At 32.8% G+C, this 27,315-nt stretch overlaps 2 protein-coding genes across 3 annotated transcripts; both read left to right on the top strand.

The window, feature by feature from the left end:
- Positions 1-4,041: 4,041 nt before the first annotated feature.
- On the top strand, positions 4,042-17,631 carry LOC11427766 (phototropin-1). 2 transcript variants are annotated; one of them, XM_039830843.1, is made up of 25 exons: positions 4,106-4,124; positions 4,382-4,492; positions 5,419-6,036; positions 6,328-6,510; positions 7,231-7,322; positions 10,500-10,785; positions 11,497-11,716; positions 12,019-12,089; positions 12,388-12,494; positions 12,769-12,818; positions 12,929-13,033; positions 13,162-13,221; positions 13,309-13,398; positions 13,515-13,591; positions 13,815-13,899; positions 14,057-14,137; positions 14,475-14,578; positions 14,739-14,788; positions 15,047-15,153; positions 15,232-15,378; positions 15,547-15,598; positions 16,128-16,240; positions 16,922-17,062; positions 17,159-17,266; positions 17,362-17,631. In XM_039830843.1, exons 3-24 carry the CDS (start codon positions 5,456-5,458, stop codon positions 17,261-17,263), a joined length of 2,907 nt encoding a protein of 968 aa, XP_039686777.1. In that variant the 5' UTR covers positions 4,106-4,124; positions 4,382-4,492; positions 5,419-5,455; the 3' UTR covers positions 17,264-17,266; positions 17,362-17,631. The 2 variants fall into 2 exon arrangements, with proteins under 2 accessions (XP_024632517.1, XP_039686777.1); XM_024776749.2 differs by having other exon boundaries at positions 4,042-4,492.
- Positions 17,632-21,397: 3,766 nt separating this feature from the next.
- Positions 21,398-26,909, top strand: LOC11418069 (uncharacterized). The gene is made up of 3 exons (XM_024776750.2): positions 21,398-21,795; positions 21,974-26,208; positions 26,523-26,909. Exon 2 carries the CDS (start codon positions 22,072-22,074, stop codon positions 26,194-26,196), a length of 4,125 nt encoding a protein of 1,374 aa, XP_024632518.1. The 5' UTR covers positions 21,398-21,795; positions 21,974-22,071; the 3' UTR covers positions 26,197-26,208; positions 26,523-26,909.
- The last annotated feature ends 406 nt before the right edge of the window (positions 26,910-27,315 follow it).

The following is a 27,315-nucleotide window of genomic DNA, read 5'->3' on the forward strand; positions in this document are numbered from 1 at the left end:
ATCTAAAGTGGTCGTTGTTGTTTGACATTCTTCTTCATTGTTGAAGAGAAGAATGTTGGAAGAATAAAGAATGTATAATACAATTGTGATACTTCTTGAGCCTGTGTGGATCATACGTTGATGGGAAGGATGGTGCATTTGTTTATTTTGGTTATGGTCTTCAAATTTGATTTTAGATTAATTGTTGGCATTACACTATTTTGTTTTAATATTTTAACTGGGGTTAAATAAGTTTTTTATCCCTATAAATATAACAAATTTTTATTTTAGTCCATATAAAATAAAACGATGTGTTTTTATCTTCACAGATATTTTTGTTTTGTTTTTGGTCACTAACGAAAATAAGTTTGATGTGTTCTTGATATTTTTCAAACATAATGACATAACCCTTAACAATCAACAATCGTTATATAGTTTTCATAAAAGATATATCATTCTTTAGTTTAAATATTATTCATCATACTTAATAGTAATAAAATTCTCGATCCTATTGATTAAGTAATTTGTGAAAATCTTGTCAAAGCAATGTACAACATGTTTTATCCCATAAAATAGGGTCGACTTCATGGATCATATTATGACATAATGTTGTATCATAAACCATATTTTAATCCTTATATTGTACTCAAGCAATACAGTGCATTAGTTTCCGACAATGACTTTTTTTTCCCTTCCAATAAGCAAGGAGAAAGGACAAGCATCAAGAGAACACATCGACACCCCAACAAGGTTGGCACCCCGAGAAACAATTCACCCCAACAAGGACAAGCATCACTATTGAATGATTGTTAAGAACAATTCACTCTTTTTTTTTTGGTAACAAACAATTCACTCTTTAACCCGGTTAAATGATTAAGCGATCTTAAAAGTTGTACCTCTTGTTTGTATAGATGTGGAGACTCATTATTACAAACATGATGCAGGACTTTTTAGACCGGTTAATCAGTTAACTGATTTTAAAAACGAATGCTCATAACTACCACTCACTATTTAAATAGTGGTGATGACATTTTTAAAAGTTTGAGATGCTCATAAGCAATTTAAGAGGCCTAAAAGAGCAATTTTCCTTAGAATTTGGGATTGGGCTTCTATATGAATCTAAATCGGTTTGGTTACAAGTTTTTATTTATTTTAAAAAAAAAATTCAAAATCTTAGAAAATATTTCTATTTAGGCCAAAAAAAAAAATGATAAATTTTTAATTTGACAAACTCGTATGTGGAAAGATTAAAGAGGATAGATGGGCATAGTACTTTATCTGGCTACTATTTATTTTTCTTTTCTTTTTTTATTTATTTTTATTCTTAGCATAGCATAAGTTTAAATGAAAAAGTTGAGACTATCCTCCAAAGAAATAAAAAGACTATAAGAGGTTGAAAGGATTTTAAACCTTGATACGTCCTCAAACTATTGTCACTCAATTCAACTTTACTAATTTAAAGTCGGTTATGAGTTGTATTTTTTTAATGAATCACCTTAGTCTGGGCCGTCTCAACCATTAGATCAGTAAAACCCTTGTTTTAGGCTTCAATTTTATTTTATTTTTTAACTAGTATACATGTATATGTAATTATTACTAGTAATAAGGTAGTTGATATTTTCATGCTAAACTCCACACATTTGGACTATGTGGGTATCCCTCTATATTTTCTTTGACGGATATGGATGAAATTGATTAAGGGATTATATGGACCACATTTGTAATTATATGGATAATAATTTGTGAAAATATTGTCTCTATTAGATTAATTAGCAAAACTAAGTACATGGTGAGGTAAGATGATAGTGAGAACTGTATGGATGGATTAGCCCTAGTGTGCCCATCATGATTTCCATGCAAATGAAGGATAAGTTAGTTAGTAAAAGGTGAAAGGTATTTAAGCCACGGACAAAACAGTTTGAAGTTTCAAAATTATTTTTTCCATGACTATGATCTTAGATCTATATGATATGTAGCTCTCTATAGTATAGTCATAGTCTAGGGACTATATGGATTAATTACAAATAGCTACAAATAGAGTAGACTCGCCTGCATAGTTACAGTCAAATAAATGCGACCAACAAGATAAGATGACTGTCCAAAAAGCACTTCACATGGTTATGGGGCCAATTGCATCCTTCTTTAGCATCCCTATCTTTCTTTCACACTGTAGTTCTTATGCTCCTCATGTTCCCCACTCAAATTCTTTGTCTATGTTTCCTTTTCTATTAGGGTGTGTTTGTTTCAAGTTATAATTGTTGATTCTCGGGAATAAAATGATAGAAATATATATGCTTATGTTTGTTACAAGTTTACTAAAATTTATTCCTTGGTATAAAATGTTCCTGGGAATACAAAAAAATTTCCAAGGAAAAGGGTGGGAATAAAGTTCCCATGGAGATGAGAATAAATTCATAAATAGTTTACCTATTATAATCCCTATTTTTATGGTTCTTAGGAATATTATAAAGCTAACCAAACATATTTTTCCTAAATTCTTTGGAATAAAATTTTCATCTTTATATTCCAAGGAATGTTATTCCTAGGAATAAATTTGGTAAATTTGAAACAAACATACCCTAGAACCACTTTCTGACAACTTTTAGACAACTTTCTCACTCATACTCACATTATATTCTTACTATCTCTTCTTTTTCTCTCTCCATTGTTTTTTACCAATGAAAAGAGAGAAAAGGAAGGTTGTCAAATAGGTTGTACCTAATGGTTGTTCATATATCATTGCTCTTTCTATTAAAGGTATATTTCTATTTTTTTTTAAGAAATTAAATTAATTCATCTAAATTAGTATCGAAGATAATTGAATTTGAAACTTTGAGGAGGAAGACACTCCCAGATCTTAAGTCAATATCATCAAACTAACTCAAGTGAGTTTATTTCTATTTTCAATTTAGTGTTGTTTGGTTCGGCGGTGGTAAGAATTGAGTTTTATATAATTAATTGTGAAAGAATTAATTTTGTTTAAAAGAGAGTTAGAAATGTATATTTTTTAGGGAGGGTAGTTGAAATAAATTGATTTTTGTTTAGATGCAATCAAATAGAATTGATTCTTACCAATTTATGTTTTATGTTGTTTGGATAGTTTAAAGTAAAATTATTTTTGAATGTATAATTACCAATATGGTATTAATATTGTATTTAAAATTGTTATTAAAATATAGATCAACAGAAAACTTACACAATGTTAGAAAAACATATATATGCTCTAAATGTGTCAACTCAACATTAAAGACTAAAATATATGATAAATAGCCTGAATTGGTTGTCGACCTTCTTTAAGCTCCTATTGACATTTCTTAAAGTTTCAAATCCAAATTGTTTGACTACAATTTCAAATACTAAAATAACAATTTACTTTATCAACACAGAATAGGCCATTTAGTTCTAGAACATTGTTCTAACACTATGAAAATTTTATTTTTCCTGAAATCACTTACAATTAAAAATAAATTTTCTATGATTATATGATTTCAAAAAATAAATAAAGAACTCTGTTTTGTTTAGAGGATTTTTTCCTAAAATTAATGTATTTTAATATATATATATATATATGATCCATTGGATCACGATGTGAGTCTCCCTACTATTGGATCACGATGAGACACCTATAATTTCATAGGATTGTCACATTGAATTTTAAGCAGTTGTACAAGTGGTTCGAACACCACATCTTTATATGAGTTTTATCAACTTACATATTGTTCAACATCTAATTTTTCATCAAACATAAGACTCTTAATTATTGATACTTGATATACCAACAAATTTAAGGATGTTTTATTTTAAATATTAGAAAATTATCATCATTATACTTTTGAGTCAACTAATTTTTTTTGTTTCTTCCATTGTGAATGGTTGATATTTGAGTAAGGAACCACTTACTTCCACTCCTTTTATCACTAGCTGCCACATTAATAAGCCAATTAGGAAAACGTCAAATCTCAATTTCCACTCTTCCTTATAAGAAAATTATACACTTATTATTGAATTAAAATTGTTGATAATTTGTGGTCATCATGTATTAGTATTAAGTTAAGTAGGCCTACACAATTTTTTTTCATTTTGTTGGTTTTCTTGCTTTCCAACTCACTTCCATATAATCATCATTGAAGTTTGAACTTTGAAAGGTAAGGGGTTAGGTTAGGAAAGAAGCATATACTAGCAATCACTAATTAAGCTCTTGATGTCCCAATTATATAGATACACGACTTTAGGAGATTAATGAATGATAAGGGAATAAATTCATGAACCATGTGAATAACAGCGCACAAGGATGGGAACCCAAACCTTTTTTTTTACAATGATTTAGATTCTTATACCACTTTTTCTCTTGCCATTTCTAGCTAGAATAACCAACTTTTTAATCATTTTATTATCAATTCAGAAATCAGAACTATAAGTAGAAATAGAATATACTACACAAAGTTGCACAAACAACCCTTCATACCTACTGTTTCCTGATCCAGCAGTATACATCAGCACAACTCAGCTTAAGGTAATTTTTTTTTTTTAAATTTCTAGCATATTCTTGTTTATACTCTGCCATATTTAAAACTATATATCAATATTTATATATAGAGTATATGCTGCTAGCTGAATATAATTAATTTTCTGAATTCCATTCATGCTTGCTTTGTGTCAATCATCCTCACTTTCACTTTCCTACAATAGTAAGAAACATTCTTGATAACTATTACAGATGTTTTGCTTCTTTTACGTGTTTATTCTTTTTGGATTAGCCATAAATAGAAAACAGTACATTTTTAAATTGATGTCTCCTCCAATGTCCCAACTCTTAGATAATATTAAATAAATAAATTGAAGTTACTCTAATTATTTTATCATACTTCATTATCAGCTGACAAAACCATCTCAAAAATGTGAGGCCCTCAATTTATTTCAGTAACCCAGTTGATAAGGAACATAAATTAGACAAAATATAGCATTGTTGAAATTAATTACACAGTAACCCCACACAATATTCATATTATTATTTGTTCTTCTATAACTCTCTTTTTTATTGAAAAATGTTTGTAGTTAGTAATAGTATGTTAGGTACGTGTTTTGAACCATGGACCTCGTTCTCACATCCACTGTGATGTACCATAATCAGTGATTCATATTTCAATATAAGTTTTTATTTTTATTTTGTAAAAACGTTGTATTAAAATTTGAATCGTCTGATATCGATCCAACAACAATAGATGTTGTGACCGTATGAATGCAGTAAATGTTGATGGCAACAATCCAATCTCCGTAGACTACGCCTTCTTATCACATCATCAGCTGAATTTCACTGAAATTTTTTCAATATCAAGTATATTGTGATTATTTGATGTAACATAACATAAAATGTTGGTCCAACTGGTCCAATGTATTAAACCAAAAAAACTGTAACAATATTAATTCCTATATATACAGCATTGTGGAAACTACAGGAAGGTAGTTACTAGTTACAATGGAGCGTTTGAAGAAATCACCATCATCTTCATCACAAAGACCATCATTTCCGAGGGACCCTCGAGGATCCCTCGAAGTATTCAATCCAACAAGCAACTCAACCTCACCGGTACGTTCTCCGTCACACCTGAAAACATGGACAGAAACGGAAGAACAGCACAAAGATTTCATTTCCACAGATGAAGTCACCAACACTTCATGGATGGCAATCAAGGAAGGAGAAACCGGTGCCGCGGCACAGAGAGCAGCTGAGTGGGGTTTGGTGCTCAGAACAGACGCTGAAACCGGGAAACCACAAGGAGTGGGAGTTAGAAACTCCGGTGACGATGAACAGAATGGCAAGTTCTCCGGCAAAAGGAATTCCAATAACTCCGGCAGAGTTTCCGGTGACTCTTCCGACGGTGGTGATCCTCGCGGGTTTCCGAGAGTTTCAGAGGATTTGAAAGATGCTTTATCAGCTTTTCAACAAACTTTCGTGGTTTCGGATGCTACCAAACCCGATTACCCAATTATGTATGCAAGTGCAGGTTTCTTCAACATGACGGGTTATACTTCAAAAGAAGTCATAGGAAGAAACTGGTAAAAAAATTCTTTACTATTTATCTTTTAAAATATTACTATCTACAACCTACTTAATTTATAGAACAAAAAATATTTCACTTACACCCATTTTTCAACACACACACACGTGATATATGGCTAATCACATCCAAAAAAAATATCGTTATTTTAGTTGAGTAGATTAATCATCTTCTAAACTAAATTACGTGATGAACCAGATATCATGTAGGTGTTTAAAAAAAGGTGTTCATGTATCATGATTTGTAAATATAATAATTGATTTTTGAATGCGGGTTGGATCGGGTCTAGTCGGTTTTTACAAGGCGCGGATACTGATCCGCAAGACGTGGCAAAGATAAGGGAAGCATTAGAAGGTGGGAAAAGTTATTGTGGAAGGTTACTGAATTACAAGAAGGATGGAACTCCCTTCTGGAATCTTCTCACTATTTCACCCATCAAGGATGATGATGGCAATGTGCTCAAGTTAATTGGGTAATTAGTCACTAACTTCTTTCTTAATTTTTTATTAGATATCAGATTTAAACTATTAAAAATGAATATCTATATATATATTTTATTACAATTAAATTAAATATCTTGGGGGACCAAAATTGACATTCTATTTAATAGTATAAGTCATGTCACACGAGGTGTATGTTGTCTGTTGCAAATATTAAGATAGAAAGTGTGGGGGCATGGCCAGAGAGAAAGATGCATGCATTTCTCACTGTGATAAGGACCACACTGACTGACACACTGTATATATCGTTTTCTTTAAATTTACAAAGTGCCAAAGACGGCTATGTTTAACTGTTTACATCAATTCTAGTTTTATTTTCGAACTGGTACGTCAATTGTAGCTTTGTTTTCACACTTGTGACTCTTGCTTTTGGATGATGAAATAAAGTGTTAGCCAATGTCATGAATTAATGCATGTACACAATTTTTAGTTAAATACTCCTATCATAGGACCAAAATATAAATAAGGGGGAAAATAATCTTACATGAGGGAAAGTAATGAAGATAATCAATGTGAGGTAGTGAACCAAATGGACCTCCTTTTTTAAAAGTCTTTTTTGCATGCTTTTGAGTGTAGATAAAGATTCTAACCTTTGAGTGTGGACCTAGATAGATGTGTAATGAAAAGAAGAAAGTAAATTAATAAGTGCGATGCTTATTGCTTACCCAATATATGTGAATGTTTTGTGGCAGAATGTTGGTGGAAGTTAACAAGCATACGGAAGGGTCCAAGGAGAAGAATTTACGTCCCAATGGGTTGCCTGAATCCTTGATTCGATATGATGGTATGGTATGGTAGTGTTGAATGGATCTTCTTCCATTTCGATTGTACCATGTAAAAAAACAATGATTTAAGTTCAAATTAAAAGAGAGTAAAATGAAATGAAGACAAAGAAAGAAAATGAAGTAGTATGATAAGTAATTAAAAGCACCACTCCGATCATTTTTTTGTATAATATAAAAAGTCACAAAAATATTTAAGATACAATTTGATTATAGTATGACAAAATAAATGCACGAGTTATTTTATAAAAAATATATACATAAGCAATCAAAAATTAAAAGTATAAAAAATATGAAAATGAAAATCTAATGATATTTTTAATCATTCAATAAATAAAAACTAAAACTCTTTATATATTTTTTTTATGAAAAAAAAAAAAAAAAACTCTTTATGTATGGAGTGTTCAATCCCTAAAAAAAATTATATGGAGTGATCAGAATAAAAAAAGAGATGGTCCGATATAAAAGTAGAAAAAGATGCGAAACATTGAAAAAAAATCATGCAAACATCTAGACAAAACGTAAGTACATTTCGTGCTTTATACTATGTTGTTCTTAATTGGTTATAATAAATATGAAGAAAATTCTTGACCAAAAAAAAAGTATATGAAGAAAATTATAAATTTAAAAAAACCATCGTAGTTTTTTAAGTGGAAATCATGATAATTTTAAATATGTTAAGTTAAGAACTACACTTTATTTCCCTAAAAAAAAAAAACTACACTTTTTTATTAAAAAAGAAAATCAAGAACAACACTGCCTAAAAAAAATAAAGTTAAGAACAACACAAAAGTTCTTAAAAAAGAGTAAAAATCCAAATAAAATATTTGACCACACACATAAAACTAAATTTTTATAGAATAAAATATAAAAATATCTGTACCAAAAAAATATATATAAAAATATCAATTGATGTGACTAAATTTTGAGGAAGACTTGCTTGAACACAAATACAAATAAAAAAGGGTTTGAGCACACTCACACAAGTAGAGAAAAATAATTGAAAAAGAATTTAGTCATATCATTCAATTATCTTTTCTTTAATTTTATTCAATTATGTGTGTGTCTAAACACTTTTTACTTGTGTTTGTGTCCAAGAGAGAATTTCTCCTAAAAAAAAATTAATTTTGTTCATTACATGTGACTGTGCCTAAATAATATTGATTTGGAGCTGTGTCAATGAAAGATTTTGTGCTTAAAAAGAAGCACTTAATTTGACCTTTCTATAAAGCTCCTCACACAAACCGGGCTGAATGCTATTTTTATTTTTTTCGGTTATTTACTATTAAAATAAGCTAATTATTTGTATGCCAGTCTTTTATAAAAATATTAATGTTTGGCCAATGAAAAAAGAGGTTTTATTAAGTATATTATTAATAAATAAATTTAAGGTTTTTTTTGGGGTTTAGAGACAAAGGGAAAGAAAAGAAAAGAAAACTTTTGCCATTGGATTAAATAGAAGGTTATAACTAAGTTCAATGGTCTTGGGGTTTGGAGATCCACACTTCCAAGAACTTGAATACTTTTTTTAATTTAGGGTTAAATATGTTTTTGGTCCCTATAAATATGTCAACTTTTCGTTTTAGTCTCTCTAAAATTTTTCTTCAACTTTTAGTCCCTATAAAGTTTTCAATCTTCACTTTTGGTCCTCTTTTAAAGTAAACTCATATGTAGAATTCATATTATTTAATAAAATTTTCCAGAAAAATTCAAAATATTATAAGAATGACTCCAAAAAAAATTAAGAATATTTTAACAAAACATGAATTTAATATAAATTTTTATATTGTTTATGGTTAAAAATTCATATTTAATTTGTGTTTTGTTAAAAAAATCTATTTTTTTTTTAGGAATTGTTTTTAGAATATTTGACACATTTTTGCACAATTTCATTAAAAAATACAAAAATTAAATTAAAAATAGGGACCAAAAGTAGTGATTGAAAATTTTATAGGGACTAAAAGTTAAAGGAAAAATTTAGAGGGACTAAAACGAAAAGTTGACATATTTATAAAGACCAAAAACATATTTAACCGTTTAATTTATTTGGTAACCACATTTAGGATATCTTGAACCAACCCCAAAAACTTTCAGTCCAAATATTTGTCTAATACTCGTATTCTTCATACTTCTTTTAAACCGGGTGATTCTTGTATTTGGCATGGAATTAACAAGATTGTAAAAATCCTTGGGTCTTGATCTATTATTTGTAGAGTTGGTAGAGGTCATACATATTTCCATTTGATATGATAAGTGGATTGATGACAACTATCTTTGTATTGTGGTCCCTTATGTTCATATTTATGACACCAATCTTCACCTATGTGATATTGTTGGTTGATAACAATAAATAATGCTTGGAATTTCACCAATCTTAATACTAAACTCTCCCCCTTTCTACCAAGAGTATAATTGGCTAATATGATCTCTTAATTAATCAACAAACTCGATCCAATTCTTCTTTAACTTGGATTTGGTAGTTACCTGTTTCAAAAAGTTTGTGGCACTTTTGCTGGCTTGGGAGTTTTTCCTTGTGATTTCCTAGGGTTATGTCCATCTGGTTGTCTTTGTATCCTATTTGGCCAAGCAAATTTTTTTATGGATCATTGCCAACTTTAGTTCAAGCAGCACATTACTGTAGATGCGGTGTCTCTTTTTTATTGGAGGAAAATAAATAAATAGATATTTTAGAATGTGAAAATGTAACCAAAAAAAAAATACATGGACTTCAATTGATAACATTTTTTTTCACTCTTCCATGATAAGTGCGTTTGGTTACATGGTTAGCATTAAAAAGTGCATATCAAGAACTAGAAGATATGATATTTTTTAAATTACTTGTCCTTCTTTTAACTCTTTGCTAAAATATGTGTTTATGCTGTTTTTTTTTTTACTAGATCAGAAACACATAAAAAAAATTGATACAGATTATCTCTATTCTTGAAGTAAGCATGATAGCAGTCAAAAATAATTATAGCAGCCAAGATCAATTCAATAAGCATAAACACACACATATATTTGGCTCAATATCCAATGTTATAAGAATATAGTCCCAAAAGGACCAAAACTACTTAACATTGTTTCACATGCAAGTTTCAAACTAATTTTCCAGTAATAAATGATATTTTCAGTGTTTGGCTCAAAACACTAACATATATATTGTGTATTGCAATTTGCAGCTCGTCAAAAAGAGAAGGCTTCATCTTCTGTTTCTGAGTTGCTACAAGCCATGAAGCGTCCCCGTGCATTGAGTGAATCTGGACAGCGTCCCTTTATCATAAAATCAGGAGGATGTTCTGAGGAAGATCAAGAGATAGAGAAAGTAGAGCACAAATCAAGGAGAAAATCTGATAGTGTAGCTTCTTTTAGACCAAAATCACAAAGAAAAAGTAGAAGTTCAATGGAACGAATCAGTGAGCTACCTGAAAATGCAAACAAAAACTCTCATCGCCATTCTTTCATGGGGTAATATATCTATGGTCATTTACTTTGAAGCTATATATATATATATATATGTTCTTGAAATAATCATTAGTAAATGCAATTTTTTAGTTAATTGCATCTTTGGATTCTCTTAGCGAGAGACTAATTAAGTGCGTGTTTGGTTATGTGGCGACAAAAAATGATTTTGAATGAATTGATTCTGAGTTGAATTATTTATGGTTAGATACGTTCACGTAAAAGTGGCCTGATTAATCAATTCTAGGCTAAAAATCAATTATAGAGACAAAAGCTCCAAACTGTAGCATCAAGTTAGAATTAATTTTAGAGACTACATCAATTCTACAAGAGAACATCCGAATGGGAACATATGAAAATTGATTTTTCTAGAATCAATTTTGATTTTCTAAATTTTAACTTTTGCAAAATTAGAGCCAAACATACACTAAAGTGATTGAACAAACATAAAATTTTATGTCATATGCTTGAGTCTTCTTTGGTAGAATTATTTTGAATTTCGGAACGAATTTTAATTTGAACTTCAGTTTTATAGCTTTTCTGATATATTTTATCATGCAACTCACTTTTACATGAATGTATTTTAGATAAATCAATATATATTCAACTTATTTTTAACAAAATCAGTTTTTGTTAAGGTAGAGTCATAGAAGCACTAAATCTTCAATTTAAATGTATGATCATTCTACTTAAGAGTGCTAACATTCTATGGATCAGGTTCCGGAGGAAAAGTCAGTCCATTGATGAAAGCATTGATAATGAAGTTATTGTAGATATGAGCTCTGAGAGTGAGGATGATGACAGGGATGATAGTTTTGAATTTGATGACAAAGAAAAGCTGAGGGAAAAGCGAAAAGGTCTTGATCTTGCTACTACACTTGAGCGTATTGAGAAAAACTTTGTCATTACTGATCCAAGGCTTCCTGACAATCCTATAGTAAGATTCTTTAAATCGTTTGTGATAAGCTTCTAAAGTTCGTAATTCACTTTAGACGATAAAATAAATAATCTTGACGGTTTATGATTGAAATTGTAACATATTTGTGATTTGTTATGCATGTTACGTCACCAGTTGATTATCTCATCAAATGCTGAGATGCTTATTTATCTTACATACTTTAGCAGAGTCAAAATTTTCATATTACATTGAAAATGTTACCTTTCTATGTTGGATACTTGTGCTGGAATCGAAGTTTTAACTAGGAATTTAAAGTTTTCATTTCATTTTTAATTTTTCAGATATTTGCATCTGATAGCTTCTTAGAGCTTACAGAATATAGTCGTGAAGAAATATTGGGAAGAAATTGCAGGTATATTTTAAGTTGAATATCCATAGTTATTTCCTTACCATGCAATTTAGATGTTCCATATCAATGGTAAAATTCCAGAAATATGGAGCCTAGTTGTTGCATTGAAGATATGAATTAAACATATCAAAAGCACCAGAGTCCAGAAGCTAGTGTACAAATTTGCTTTCCGAAGGTTTCGAGCCGCTGATATACCTAGAAACAATGATATAAAAGTTGTTTTTGATTTTTATAATGTCAAAATTTAGTGTATTTAGTGTTTCGAGCCGCTGATATACCTTACATGAAATTGGTTATTTAGGTTTCTGCAAGGACCAGAAACTGATCCAGCAACTGTGAGAAAAATTAGAGAGGCAATTGACAACCAAACCGAAGTTACAGTGCAACTGATCAATTATACAAGGACTGGTAAGCTATTTGATTTCTGTAGGGAAAATCACTTTCATAGAATTATAGGCAAATTTCTTACGCATTGTAACTTTGCAGGTATTATGTGAAAATTTTATGTATAGTTGTATGGAACATCTAATTGAGTTTATAACGATAGAACATGTTTACGGGAATATTCAATATCACATTATGTTGTTCATTATAAAGATATATAAAAAAATTGTTACCTGGAAAAATTTTATGAATAATGTTGCAATTATTATTCTATATGATATTTCCTTGCAATTTCCAGGGAAAAAGTTTTGGAATCTGTTTCACTTGCAACCTATGCGTGATCATAAGGTATAGCTTATGATAGTCCTTTGAAGATGTTACATATTTCAATATCTTGCAATACAATTTTTTGTTTTGGATATTACAGGAAGCTAATTTTTTCCTTATCGGTGAAATAGGGAGAAGTACAGTACTTTATTGGTGTTCAACTTGATGGTAGTCAACATGTAGAGCCTCTTCACAACTGCATTAAAGAAGATACTGCAAAGGAGGGAGAACAATTGGTTTGTTTGCTATTTTCAGCTCTTTTTTTACATATACATTTGTTGACATTGTTTGCAATAGTAGGAAAGATTGTTCAATCTATTATGCTTTTTATTTTCCATGTTATAACCAAGTTTATGTGTCACAGGTCAAACAAACTGCAGAAAATGTTGGTGAGGCAGTGAGAGAACTTCCAGACGCTAATCAGGTAATAAGGTGTAGTTGTTAGCTTCTTGTCTTCTAAAGTTCAATTGGATTCTCCATTATGACATCAGTTTTTTATGATCTTCGTCAGAAACCGGATGATTTATGGCTAAATCATTCAAAAGTGGTTCACCCGAAACCTCATAGGAAGGATAATGATGCTTGGAGAGCAATCCAAAAGGTATTATTTTCCCATTTGAACGAATTTCTTGTTATTTATTGTTTATGTTAGCTGAGTAAATAATATTTAGGATTTTATTTTACACCATGGTTACACACAACACTATGGTTTTGCAGATCATCGAAAATGGAGAACAGATAAGCCTAAAGCACTTTAGGCCAATTAAACCTTTGGGATCTGGAGATACCGGAAGGTTTATTTTTTTTTCTCTTTTCCAAGTACAAACTACATACATGTCCATGATATTGTCACTTCTAGTAATTCTACAATTTCCTTAATGGAACTTGTGAATATATAAACGCCTTATCAATGAATTGGTCTCTACTTAGATGAAAATTCAAGTGAGCTTGAGATTTTATAATACATTTCACTGGAATACTCCTTCGGGACTGATATGATATGTTATCGGCTTTCAGTGTGCATCTGGTGGAGCTAGAAGGAACTGGTCAATACTTCGCAATGAAGGCTATGGATAAGGGTGTTATGCTCAATCGCAATAAGGTTCTGAGTTTGATAAAAAAAAAAAAAATTATTAATTGAAGCATCTATGTTCATGATTTCCTAATCTCATAAAAATTACTATTCTGATTTGTGCAAATCAAGTTATAGCAACATTTACCACTTGTCATAATAAGATGGTCTTTTATACTTTCCACAGGTGCATAGAGCTTGCACTGAAAGAGAAATCCTTGACATGTTGGACCACCCTTTTCTGCCTGCATTATATGCTTCCTTTCAGGTTTGAAACTCAAATATTAACTTCAAATAAGTAACTCAGTAATTTATAATATTGACATTGTGATTTTTATGATATCTACATCATTTAACTCTTTCTACACAGAAAACCTTGTGAATATAAAGAGGAAATATCAATATGTCACATCATAATCCTATCAAAGACACTTATAATTTAAGGATAATGATTTTATGGATTACATCATCTATTTTCACCTATAGTAATGCCTTTATTTCCTGTTATATTAATTCAAAAATTTACTTAAGAGCAAGCATGTCCATGTGTCTTCTTACTTTATGTATTGAATTTGTCATATATTTGGAACTTGAATGATTTGCAGACCAAAACACATGTTTGTTTGATAACCGATTACTATCCTGGTGGAGAACTATTCCTGCTTCTTGACCAGCAGCCAACTAAGGTTCTCAAGGAAGATGCTGTGAGGTATATCATGCTACTGCACAAATCAAAAGTTACAAAACAATGGTGCATTAAGACTTTCAATAACCGCCATTAAAGCAAAGTTTCACTCTTCAACTGTCTTCTAATTCATGTGTTTCTCTCTACTTTTCTATAAATAACATCAAGTTCTTGATATTTATAGATTTTATGCTGCTGAGGTATTGATTGCATTGGAGTACCTTCATTGTCAAGGTAGGTTCTTATCCGGAATACAACGACATTAATCTAAAATGATGAACTTAGTTTTCAAACTTCAATCATTTAAAGGTGTATTAAAATCCTTTTAAGTCATCCAGTGACATAAACTGACCTACTACTAGAAATTACATGATCCTATGTATCACAAAAATTCAGTCCTTTGCAAGAAACTTTGCCGCTAGATTTCTAGAGCATATACTTAGAAACTTACTAGAACAAAATTTAACGATATTATTTGGTGAGAATTTGCAGGCATAATTTATCGAGATTTGAAGCCAGAAAATGTGTTGATCCAGAGAAATGGGCATGTGTCTTTAACAGATTTTGATTTGTCATGTTTAACATCTTGCAAGCCACAGGTATCTTAGGCAAGAAAATTAGATAACGTGGTTTTAGCAATATTTTAACTAAGACCACTGAACAGTTTCACTATGCAGCTTATAATTCCAGCTAATGAGGATAAAAAGAAAAGGAAGAAGAAAAAGAAAAAGGGACAACAGAAAACTCAACAAATTCCAACGTTTATGGCGGAACCAATGAGAGCGTCCAATTCTTTTGTTGGTACAGAAGAGTACATAGCTCCGGTTTGTATTTCCTCGTATATTATATGCATGACTCAGATACTTATCTTATGTCGAATGGACCAATCAATATGGTGCATTTGCTAATAATATTGAACACTTCATATTTTGTTAAGAAAAAGGTTCCATTATGCAACTATGTGACAAGTTTGTGCAATTCAACTTGTACAGGAAATTATAACTGGTTCAGGTCATACTAGTGCTGTGGATTGGTGGGCTTTAGGTAACATTCTTATTCTCATTAAAATGCATTAATGAACCTAGATCAATTTCTAAACATTAACAAGAATTAGGAAAAGTTCGATTGCATTTTACAATATTTAGTTTCAGCACTGACTATTAATCTTTCAACAGAGAATTCTCTTAAATCATGTAATGAAAATCGTGCTGAAACTAATCTTTAGTTTGATTGCATTATATATGTAGTGCTCAGATCCCGAGAAAATTGTGACCCGATTCTCACACATCTTGCCACGATTTTCGGTTCGTGCACAATATGACCGTTATCTACTAAATCGTGTCGCGATATCTTCCCTTTGTTCCACGATTTTTGTCGAGACAAAACCTCCAAAACTTGAACTAAATCGTGCCATGATTTCACCAAATCGTAACAAGATTTTTTCCGCACTTCAATCAACAGTTTTGAGTCAATATCAACACTTAATGACTTTGAGAGTAGAAATAGGGACATATTTGAAGCATATTATATCACATTGTTTGACTTTCAAGAAACTTTTATACTCTCTTTTTAGGTATTCTTCTATATGAAATGCTTTATGGATACACACCATTCAGGGGAAAGACAAGACAAAAGACATTTGCAAACATTCTTCACAAAGATCTTAAATTTCCCAAAAGCAAACCGGTGAGATTGTTTTTCTACGTATTACTTATCATGGATTTGTTGCTTTGGTACTTAATACTCCCTCAGTCCCATAATAACTGAGTCATTTGCAAAAAAGAAATGTCCCAAAATAACTGAGTTATTTATTTTTCAATACAATATTAATTACTTTTTTCCCTTTATAACTCTAATTAATATTACTTTCATCATTTTCAATTCATCAATACTTAACAAATGCACTTAAAACTATTTTTCTCTCTCCTTCATTTATACATTTTTCTTAATACGTGTGAAATGAGATTTTGGCTTAGTTAATCCGGGACGGAGGGAGTACTCCATTGTTCCTTTCTAAATGTTGTTTTTTTGGCTTTTCACAAATAACTAAGAGTAATATTGACAAAACAATAATTAACATTGAATTGAACGTTAAAAACAACAAATAAATAGGAAGAAAATTTATCTGCAAATGCGACGGTTAAAAAGGAACAAAGAGATTAGTTTTCAATTATGGTGTGATTCAAAAACTTACACACCATTTGAAAAGAAAAAAAAATATTCAAACGAACTTGATGAAATAGTCCATGCAACTTTATATTTGTCTAAATTCATATTTCTTTCTTCGTAGTTCTATTCTATATTCTTAACATATTAAAAAGCTCCATGGACTTTGTGAACACAAATTAAGTGATATTTTCTATGCAGGTAAGTCCCCAGGCAAAGCAGCTAATTTACTGGTTGTTGCACAGAGATCCCAAAAACAGATTAGGTTCACTTGAAGGCGCAAATGAAATTAAGAGCCATCCGTTCTTCAAGAATGTCAATTGGGCTCTAATTCGTTGCATGGTAACACAATATTTAACTTTCGTAGCAACATTATATTACTTCTTTATTGCTTCAATTATTTACTTTAATTAGTGCAAGTCATTCATATCTTAACAGAAACCTCCTGAGCTTGATGCTCCTATCTTACTGGAAAATGATGAAAAGAAAGAAGCCAAAGATATTGACCCTGGTCTAGATGATTTACAGAAAAATATTTTCTAAAAGGTCTTTCTTCATTTTCTCTATATCTATATATTTTGTGGTTATACTTAATCATATAGTGGCTAGTTATTAATTAGCATATTATCTTGTGGCTGTAGGTTTAAAGCATAATAGAATGAAATTCAAGAAACACATGATGAGTGTTTTCGATTTTGGAATTTCAATTTCTTGCTTCAGTTTGTAAAGTTTGTTAATGTTCATTGTTAAGTTATGAAATATTGGAGATACAATCTTTTTTGTAGTTTATGATGTTTAAGTTATATGGCAATCCAATAGAGGGGGACCATTGGTCACTTAGTCTAGTGTAGAAATTCTTGTATATTTTTGGAATGATATCAAGTCAATGAAAATATAAGAAAATGAACCTACATTGTTGCATTCTTTCGTACAAAACAAAAATGCTTGCAGTGTAACATCTGATAATTTAAGTTTGGGAACATCATTTATTTTTAAGAAGTGAATTTTCAATGAAAATTCTTGATATAATTGAAGAGATAATAAATTTATAAAAAAACTGTAACTTCTTGAATGAAATTATGGCTCATAGGTACCGATAAGTGGGTAGCATCCCTGTCTTCCGATTCTAGTGAGGATGACTTTGTTGGTGACATTGCCATTCCACCTTTCACATGGTTCAGGGAGGAGAGTATTCTAGGTCAGTTGAAGTTAGGTGACCTATTAAAATCGTTACGGAACTAACATGTCACACTTTGGACTAGGTATAAGCATTGATGATTTGTGTTTTTAGGTTAATTCTTGAAAAATTGATTTCAATTAGGATAATATCCTTTATTTTTGAACTTTCATCTCAAGTTTAAGAATGAAGGATCTTTCCACGATTGAATTCAAATTTTCAAGAATTAACCTAGAAACGCAAATCAAGAACCAAGAAAAGAATTATAAACATACAAAAAAGTGAATTAGACAAGAAGATCAATATGGAGATGAATGATCACTACTTCCACGAGGATATACGATTAAAATGTAATAGTCACATGAGATGTGAAAAACCCTTGATAAGATCCATAATGGTTCAATCAAGAACCCTGGGAGGATATTCTCTACACACAAGTATAAAAGTTGCAAATTCTATTACGATAGTTACAAATGTGTGTGAAATCCTATTTATAGGTGTGCGAGCTAAATGCTAATCACATCCCTGACTCTGTACTACTAAAAAACTAATCCATGATCCCAAATTACACAATGAGCTTCTAAAAGAGAATTAAATTGTTCCACTTACAATAGGAGCCAACTAAAAGATATAAAAACTAAGTTGGGTGGGATAGTTGAAGAGGGAAGTGATTAGAATGTTGGTGTTTGATCCCCACTTGCAATATAATATTAACAATACTAACATTGACCGTTAAAAAAAAAAAAAAAAAAAACTAATTTTAGTAATTTATTCTTCTCATTTTTTATCAATTTTTTTTTTTTTTTTTTGTGATGGTCGAGGTTTGAACCTCAAACCTTGCATATATTATGCATTGTCCTTATCAACTGAGTTAAGCTCACGATGACTTTTTACCGATTCTCTAATACTAAACACAAAGTGATTCAAATACATCATATTTTAAAAAGGAAACACCATACTATGTCTGTATGATAGACTATTTTGATTGTAAAATTGTTTATTTTGTAAAAAACTTTCTTTATGAATAAGACTATTTTTTTTTTGCCGTCCTCGTTAGCTTAACTCAGTTGGCAGGGACAATGCATAAAATCAGGATCCGACACAACCTGTCGCGCTCAATCAAATGTTTGGGTCAAGTCCAAAGGCAAGTCTTTCTCATTCCGCTCCAGAGATATAATGATCAAAGGTTGTTTTGAATTCTTCAATGGAGAAAGGAAGAAAGAAGAAAATGAAGATGATGAATCCGAGGAAAAAGCCAGAAGTTCCCTTTAAAAGCAACCGAGATTTATCTTACTGATTTTAGTGTCCCAACATTAAAACATGTTTTCAACAAAGCAAGGGTAATAGAAGAAGAAATAAGCCAAATAAAACTCTTCACCATCACTCCATTCTCTCGTACCACAAGCATGTTATTTCCATAAGCAAAAGAAAAAATTGACAAAAATGTTTCTATTAAAAACATGGTGTTGAACAGCTCGAAAGAAATAAACAAAGAAGAAACTCAGAGAACAATAGTACAAGTGATGAACAATGGTAGTCTTTCTCTATAACGTGCTCACCCACACACAGATAGGAAAATCGCAATTGTCGCATCTTGAAAGACCATTGGCATCCATAAATTAAGTTAAGTGTATTCGACACATTGTTAAAGAAAGAAGGTACCAATGCATCATGACATTCCTCGTAAACTACCTATCATTAATCATGATGAAAAAATAAAAGTCATATGACATACACCTCACAAATAAAAGTGTCTCGCAACTAAAAACAAACAACCTGAAATGGTCCTACTTTAAAACACAAACAAAATATCAAACATAGACTGACGTCAAAATCCTACAAACCGGTTAAAAACAATTTTTGCTAACAAGTAATCAAATAAACAATTTTACACATTCTCAATTATGGTTGTTATCAATACAAATGTATCCTACCAATTTCCCCTTCAGGTTCCATTCTTAGGGTGTAGGGTCTGAACTGAGGTCTTTACCGATATTCAATTAAGCATTTCAACCTTTTGTCTCGTACATTGGAAGTTGTGGACCATCATAACCACACAATTAGCTAGCTCGACCCATCACCAAAGACTTGGTAAGATCCAAGATTTAAAGACAAGACCCAAGAACGGAACTCACAAACCTGTAATCTAATTACCATTTGAATAGAAATGCACTACACACTTTTCTTTACTCGACTAATCTATATTAGACTCCAGATATGGCAAGCGATCCAATACATCCATGTTTGGCCATGAAGCCCCCCGTGTCATATGGGGAAAGAGGTTAGACCGGCCCTATATATGGGGAAAGAGGTTAGACTGACCCTATATAAATAAAAAAACATTGATTCATATGAACTAAGTTTTTTTTTTTTTGCTTTCGCACCGGTTTTCAACCCACCAAATGTGGATGATGCGTAGAGGCATTCGCACTGACCAAACGTTGTTTTCCCTGGAAATCGAACCCGGTATTCCCTGAGAACGTCCTTGGAATGAACTCATTGCCACTAGAGCCCAAGCAACTTGGTTCATATGAACCTAAGTTGTTGATAACCTTAAAGAGTCCATGTCCTCAATACAACACTCACTCGAGTAGATTATCTAATTCTCTAATAAGAGAAGCCTTAAACACTCGGGGCCTTGATTATAGCAGGTAAGGTCCACTGCAGTTCACACCTCAAGAACACGTTTATTTTGAAAGTGCTTTTTAAAAGTAACGGTAAAAAATAAAAATAACCATTAGATACTTAATTCTCATCGAATACATTCACGATTTATTTTATTTTGTTTTCTTTGAAATATTTTACAATATGATCTTATGAAATGTAAAAATATTATCCAATGATTATTTTTCTTTTGAGGGGTTTATCCTATGAATATTTAAATGATGGCAAATAGTAAAATAAATACATAATATATTGTTTGTTTCAAATATATATTATAATATTGCAATTGTTTGAAACGTACAAAATAATGATTGAAACATTCAAAATCAATAAATATTATTAATGACAATTTATGGTTTTTGTCAACAAAAAAGAAATCAGGTTTGAGGTTTCCTCGATAGTTAACTGCCGAAGTTTTCAGTTTTCTTCTATAGTTTATGGCCGAAGTTTTCCTCAATACTTAACTGCAGCCGGTTCCATAATTGGACAGTTAACTGCTGAAGAACATTTTGATAAATTACTTGTGACATAGCTAATGCATATGTGTCAACAACAATTCTCAAATGTATAAGTGGCTGGGGAAGAAGCAAAGCGTTAACTAATAAACCAATTGAGTTCACTTACCACCGACCACATCACTTTACTCGTACAACAACGACATACAACAAATTCCTAGTAATCTTCCCACTTTGTTTCACCTATTTATAAACTCCACAAAATTTATTAAAAAGGATACTAAAATAATTAAAAACATAAAACAAAACTACATCAACGGTTAATGCAATCCAACGCGTCAGATCCAATGGCCAAATATCAAATAACGAGTCACAACGTTCTAACTCGTTTCCCAACTCAGTCACCTTCTATCTTTCGTCTTCTCTATCATTCTCTCTCTCTAACCCTTTTTTTTCTCACTCACTGCACAAACATAAACACAAACACATTGCGTGCATTCATCCTTGTTACGGTGAAACCCTTTTTCGTCTTTTCACACTAGCCCTTTTCTCAAATCAAATCGCACGGTCATTCTTCTACCACGTCACCTTCGTCTTCTTCATACCCTCCCCACCTTCCCTTTCTGCCTCAACCCCCTTTTTCACTATATAACCCGATTTTCACCCTTTTAGGGTTTCGCTTTTTCATTCTCAATCACACTGCGCCTCCTTCAAAATCGTTCGTAATTTTCATCACTCCCAATTTCATCATCGTTGCTTCCTTCAAATTCTCGATTCAGGTATCAATCGAATCGAATTTCTCTGCGTTTAATTGATTCCTTTTCGTGATTTTTTCTTCAGATTTTTTTAAAAATCGTTTTTTTATGTATGTTTTTTGTTTAATTGTTACTATTATTGTTATTTAGATAGGTAATTTGGTTAGGGTTTTTTTAATTGTTTTATTTTTATTTTTGTTAGGGTTTGGATTGATAATTGAGATCTGTTCGTGGGTGGTTTGAAAATTTTGAATTGGGTTACCAAACGCGCTTTTTGGCGGCAGTTTGGTGTTGTTATGTATGATGGCTATTGAGAAGAACAGTTTTAAGGTGTCAAGGGTTGATACTGAGTGTGAACCGATGAGTAAAGAGAGTATGTCTAGTGGTGATGAAGAGGATGTTCAACGGCGGAATTCGGGGAATGAATCTGATGAGGATGATGATGAGTTTGATGATGCTGATTCTGGGGCGGGTTCGGATGATTTTGATTTGCTTGAATTGGGTGAGACTGGGGCTGAGTTTTGTCAAATTGGGAATCAGACTTGTAGTATTCCATTGGAGCTTTATGATCTTTCGGGGCTTGAAGATATACTTTCGGTTGATGTGTGGAATGATTGTTTGAGTGAAGAGGAGAGGTTTGAACTTGCTAAGTATCTTCCTGATATGGATCAAGAGACATTTGTTCAGACATTGAAAGAGCTTTTTACGGGTTGTAACTTTCAGTTTGGGAGTCCTGTGAAGAAGTTGTTTGATATGCTGAAGGGTGGTTTGTGTGAGCCGAGAGTTGCGCTTTACAGGGAGGGGTTGAATTTTGTTCAGAAGCGCCAACATTATCATTTGTTGAAGAAACATCAGAACACCATGGTTAGCAATCTTTGTCAGATGAGAGATGCTTGGCTCAACTGCAGAGGGTACAGTATTGAAGAAAGGCTCCGTGTTCTGAATATTATGACCAGTCAAAAGAGTTTGATGGGTGAGAAGATGGACGATTTGGAGGCTGATTCTTCAGAAGAGTCCGGTGAAGGTATGTGGAGTAGGAAGAACAAGGATAAGAAAAATGCCCAGAAATTGGGTCGTTTTCCTTTCCAAGGTGTGGGTTCAGGTTTAGATTTCCATCCGCGAGAACAATCAATGGTTATGGAACAAGAGAAGTATAGCAAGCAAAACCCTAAAGGTATACTCAAGCTGGCTGGTTCGAAGACACATCTAGCAAAGGACCCAACTGCTCACTCGTCTTCTGTCTACCATGGTTTGGATATGAACCCCAGGCTTAATGGTTCAGCTTTTGCTCACCCTCAACATAATATATCAACTGGATATGATTTGGGATCAATCCGCAGGACGAGGGATCAGTTGTGGAATGGCGACAATGAGGAGGAAATTTCGTATCGAGATCGTAATGCATTACGAGGCAGCCTGATGGACATGTCTAGTGCTCTGAGAGTGGGAAAGAGGCACGACCTTCTGAGAGGTGATGAAATAGAGGGTGGCAATTTGATGGGTCTGTCTATGTCTTCAAAGACTGATCTACGTGGATACACCAGAAATCCAAACCAATCCTCTGATATGCAGTTGTTCGCAGCAAAGCCACCTTCTAAGAAAAAGGGTAAGTATGCTGAAAATGTTCAACAATTTGTAGGTTCTAGGGGTTCAAAGTTATCGCATAACGTTGATTCGATCCACTCACCAGATCCTGATGATCTTTTCTACAACAAAAGACCAGCACAGGAACTTGGTATGAGTTCTTTATTTAAATATGAAGATTGGAATCCTAAGAGCAAGAAACGGAAAGCTGAGAGAGAGTCTCCTGATCTCAGTTATACAGCTTATAGGTCTTCCTCACCACAGGTCAGCAATAGACTTTTTTCGTCAGATTTTAGAACAAAATCATCGCAAGAGAAGATCAGAGGGAGTTTTGTACAGAATGGAAGAAAAGATATGAAGCCTTTGAGGGGTAGCCATATGCTTGCAAGAGGTGAAGAAACTGAATCAGATTCCTCAGAACAGTGGGATGATGATGATGATAATAATCCTTTATTGCAGAGCAAATTTGCTTACCCAATTGGTAAAGCTGCTGGTTCTCTCACAAAACCATTGAAGTCTCATCTAGATCCTATGAAGGCCAAATTCAGTAGGACAGATATGAAGGCAACACAATCCAAAAAGATAGGTGGCTTTGCAGAGCAGGGGAACATGCATGGTGCAGATAATTACCTTTCAAAAAATGCAAAGAAGAGTAAAATATTCAATGGCAGTCCTGTGCGTAACCCTGCTGGCAAATTCATGGAAGAGAACTATCCCTCAGTATCAGATATGCTAAATGGTGGTCATGATGATTGGAGACAATTATACAAAAGCAAGAATGATCAAATACGAGATGAACCTGTTCAAAGGTTTGACATGCCCTCATCAACTTCATATGCTGCTGAGCATAAGAAGAAAGGGAGAATTGGCCTTGATCATTCCAGTATGAGGTCAAAATATTTACATGATTATGGTAATGATGAGGATGACTCACTTGAGAATCGGTTGTTAGCGGATGAAAATGGAGTTGGACAGAGTAGGTTTTGGAGAAAAGGGCAGAAAAATGTTGCACATAAGGATGATCGTGATGAAAGATCTGAGGTACCATTACTTGGTTGTAACTCAGCAATGAAGAAGCGAAAAATGAAGTTTGGTGCAGCAGATTTTGGTGAAAGAGATGAAGATGCCAATCTTCTGTCAAGCAATCCTTCCAAAATAGATGATTTGCCTGCTTTTTCTTTGAAAAGAAAGTCAAAGAAAAAACCAGGGGCTGAGATGGTTATTTCTGAAATGGAGAATTCTGAACTGCCTCTTACTCATACGGTGACGGCAGACGTAGAAGTGGAGACCAAGCCACAGAAAAAGCCATATATTTTGATCACACCTACTGTTCATACTGGATTTTCATTTTCTATTATGCATCTTCTTACTGCAGTCCGCACAGCAATGATTAGTCCACCTGAAGTAGAAAGTTTGGAGGCGGGGAAGCCTGTAGAACAGCAGAACAAAGCGCAGGAAGACAGTCTCAATGGTGTTATTTCTAGCGATAAGGTGGATGATAAGGTGGCTGCCAATGTTGAACCTTCTGACCAAAAGAATGTGCCATCTCTTACCATTCAGGAGATCGTCAATCGTGTGAGATCAAACCCTGGTGATCCCTGTATTCTTGAGACACAAGAGCCACTGCAGGATTTGGTTAGAGGTGTTCTAAAGATATTCTCTTCCAAAACAGCACCTTTAGGAGCAAAGGGTTGGAAGGTACTAGCAGTTTATGAAAAATCTACCAGAAGTTGGTCATGGATTGGCCCGGTTTTACACAACTCATCTGACCATGATCCCATTGAGGAAGTGACATCTCCCGAAGCTTGGGGCCTTCCTCATAAGATGCTCGTCAAGTTGGTCGATTCCTTCGCCAATTGGTTGAAATGTGGTCAGGATACTCTTAAACAAATAGGAAGTCTCCCTGCACCACCCTTGGAATTGATGCAAATCAACCTTGATGAGAAGGAACGGTTTAGAGACCTAAGGGCCCAAAAGAGTCTTAACACCATAAGCCCAAGTTCAGAGGAAGTGAGGGCTTATTTTCGCAAGGAGGAACTTCTCAGGTACTCAATTCCGGATAGAGCTTTCTCATATACTGCAGCTGATGGTAAAAAGTCTATTGTGGCTCCATTGAGAAGATGTGGTGGTAAGCCAACATCAAAAGCCAGAGACCATTTTATGTTGAAACGTGATCGTCCACCACATGTTACAATTCTCTGTCTTGTCAGAGATGCAGCTGCTAGGTTGCCTGGAAGTATTGGTACTAGAGCAGATGTTTGTACATTAATTCGAGATTCTCAATACATTGTTGAAGATGTCTCTGATGAAAAAATTAACCAAGTAGTTAGTGGAGCCTTGGATAGATTGCATTATGAACGTGATCCTTGTGTGCTATTTGATCAAGAGAGGAAACTGTGGGTCTATTTACATAGAGAAAGAGAAGAGGAAGATTTTGACGATGATGGCACGTCGTCCACAAAGAAATGGAAGAGGCAGAAAAAAGATGTTGCTGATCAATCTGATCAGGCACCAGTAACTGTTGCTTGTAATGGGACTGGAGAGCAAAGTGGATATGATTTGTGCTCTGATCTCAATGTGGATCCACCATGCATTGAAGACGATAAGGAAGCGGTTCAACTTCTGACTACTGATACAAGGCCGAATGCAGAGGATCAAGTTGTTGTCAATCCTGTTTCTGAAGTAGGCAATTCTTGCGAAGACAATTCAATGACTTGGGAGGCTCTTGATTTGAATCCTACTCGAGAGTTATGCCAAGAAAATTCAACAAATGAAGATTTTGGTGATGAATCCTTTGGGAGAGAAAGACCTGTTGGACTACTAAGTGCAAGCTTATTGTGAAGAAATCTACAGGTATTGTAGCATTATTCTGATTGCTCTTTGATGTTTGGTTGCGTGATATACCTATGTACTACTTCTGTCCATAAATATATCCTCTTGAGAATTTCATTTGTTTCTTTTTATAAGACTCTTTAAATTTTAATCCGATTTAATTATTTCTTTACCAACATTAAGCTAATTATTTTTATATTTTATCCTGCAATCTACAGTAAATGCTATACTCCAATATTTTATTAATCTGTTTTGCCATCTTTTATTCAAATTGGAGTATCTATTAATACTTGTGATATCAGTGGACTTACACAAAGACCTGCATGTTTCTGCAGGCTTGAGTCATTCACATTCAAGAGTTCAATTACACCGGTTATAGCTGTGCTTGTATATATTGCGGGCGCAGTATCTTTGTATATTGATTTGGCCGGAAAGAATAGGATAGAATATGCGATCTTGTTGAAGATCATGGAAGCTGGTTAGGTTAGCTGAATGTTTTTGTGGCTTTACTTTTCATATATAATAATACAATTTGGTTCTCGATATAAAATGATCTTATTTTGCTTCTTGTCTGAGGGATCAAGAAGCTCTGAGTGGCACTATTGTATTGAATCGCAAAATTCTTATATTATTATGTATATAAACGGTTCAATTAAGACATGATGTCTGTGGTACATCCAATAAATCTGTCCATCCAAATGATCAGGACAAAATATTAATTAGTTACGACTCGACGGAAAAGAGAAGGCATTTTTTGCTCTCTTTGCATGTTTGTATATTTTTATTTATGCTTGGGCGATTAGTAGTGAATAGAGAAATTGATTTTTGAAATGGAAAATTCTTACTTACATCCTCTTCCTTAGGTACTGTTGGTGCTGTTTTGCGATACATAAAAACGACTCAAAGTTGTGTCAACAAAAGCATATTAAATGGCGTTGTTTATTAAAATAGTCTATCTCCTCCTTTTGAAAATAGTCTTGGAATTTTGTAAATTGATAGATACTTCAATGAAAATGTAATTTATTTGGTAATTTCTATTTATTTATATTTACGAATTTAATCTATACTCACAATTTTACGAACCAATTCTTCCCCCTCAAAAAAAAAAAAAAAATCCAATTCGTTCTT

The sequence above is a fragment of the Medicago truncatula genome, chromosome 2 (genome assembly GCF_003473485.1).
Source record: "Medicago truncatula cultivar Jemalong A17 chromosome 2, MtrunA17r5.0-ANR, whole genome shotgun sequence".
Lineage (NCBI taxonomy): Eukaryota > Viridiplantae > Streptophyta > Magnoliopsida > Fabales > Fabaceae > Medicago > Medicago truncatula.

Excerpts from the sequence above, each read along its gene's own strand:
- LOC11427766 (XM_024776749.2), top strand. The coding sequence starts at position 5,456 with ATGGAGCGTTTGAAGAAATCACCATCATCTTCATCACAAAGACCATCA. Across the intron at positions 6,511-7,230 it reads AATGTGCTCAAGTTAATTGG|AATGTTGGTGGAAGTTAACA; the intron begins GTAATTAGTCAC and ends GTTTTGTGGCAG. Across the intron at positions 15,599-16,127 it reads TGTGGATTGGTGGGCTTTAG|GTATTCTTCTATATGAAATG; the intron begins GTAACATTCTTA and ends CTCTCTTTTTAG.
- LOC11418069 (XM_024776750.2), top strand. The coding sequence starts at position 22,072 with ATGATGGCTATTGAGAAGAACAGTTTTAAGGTGTCAAGGGTTGATACT.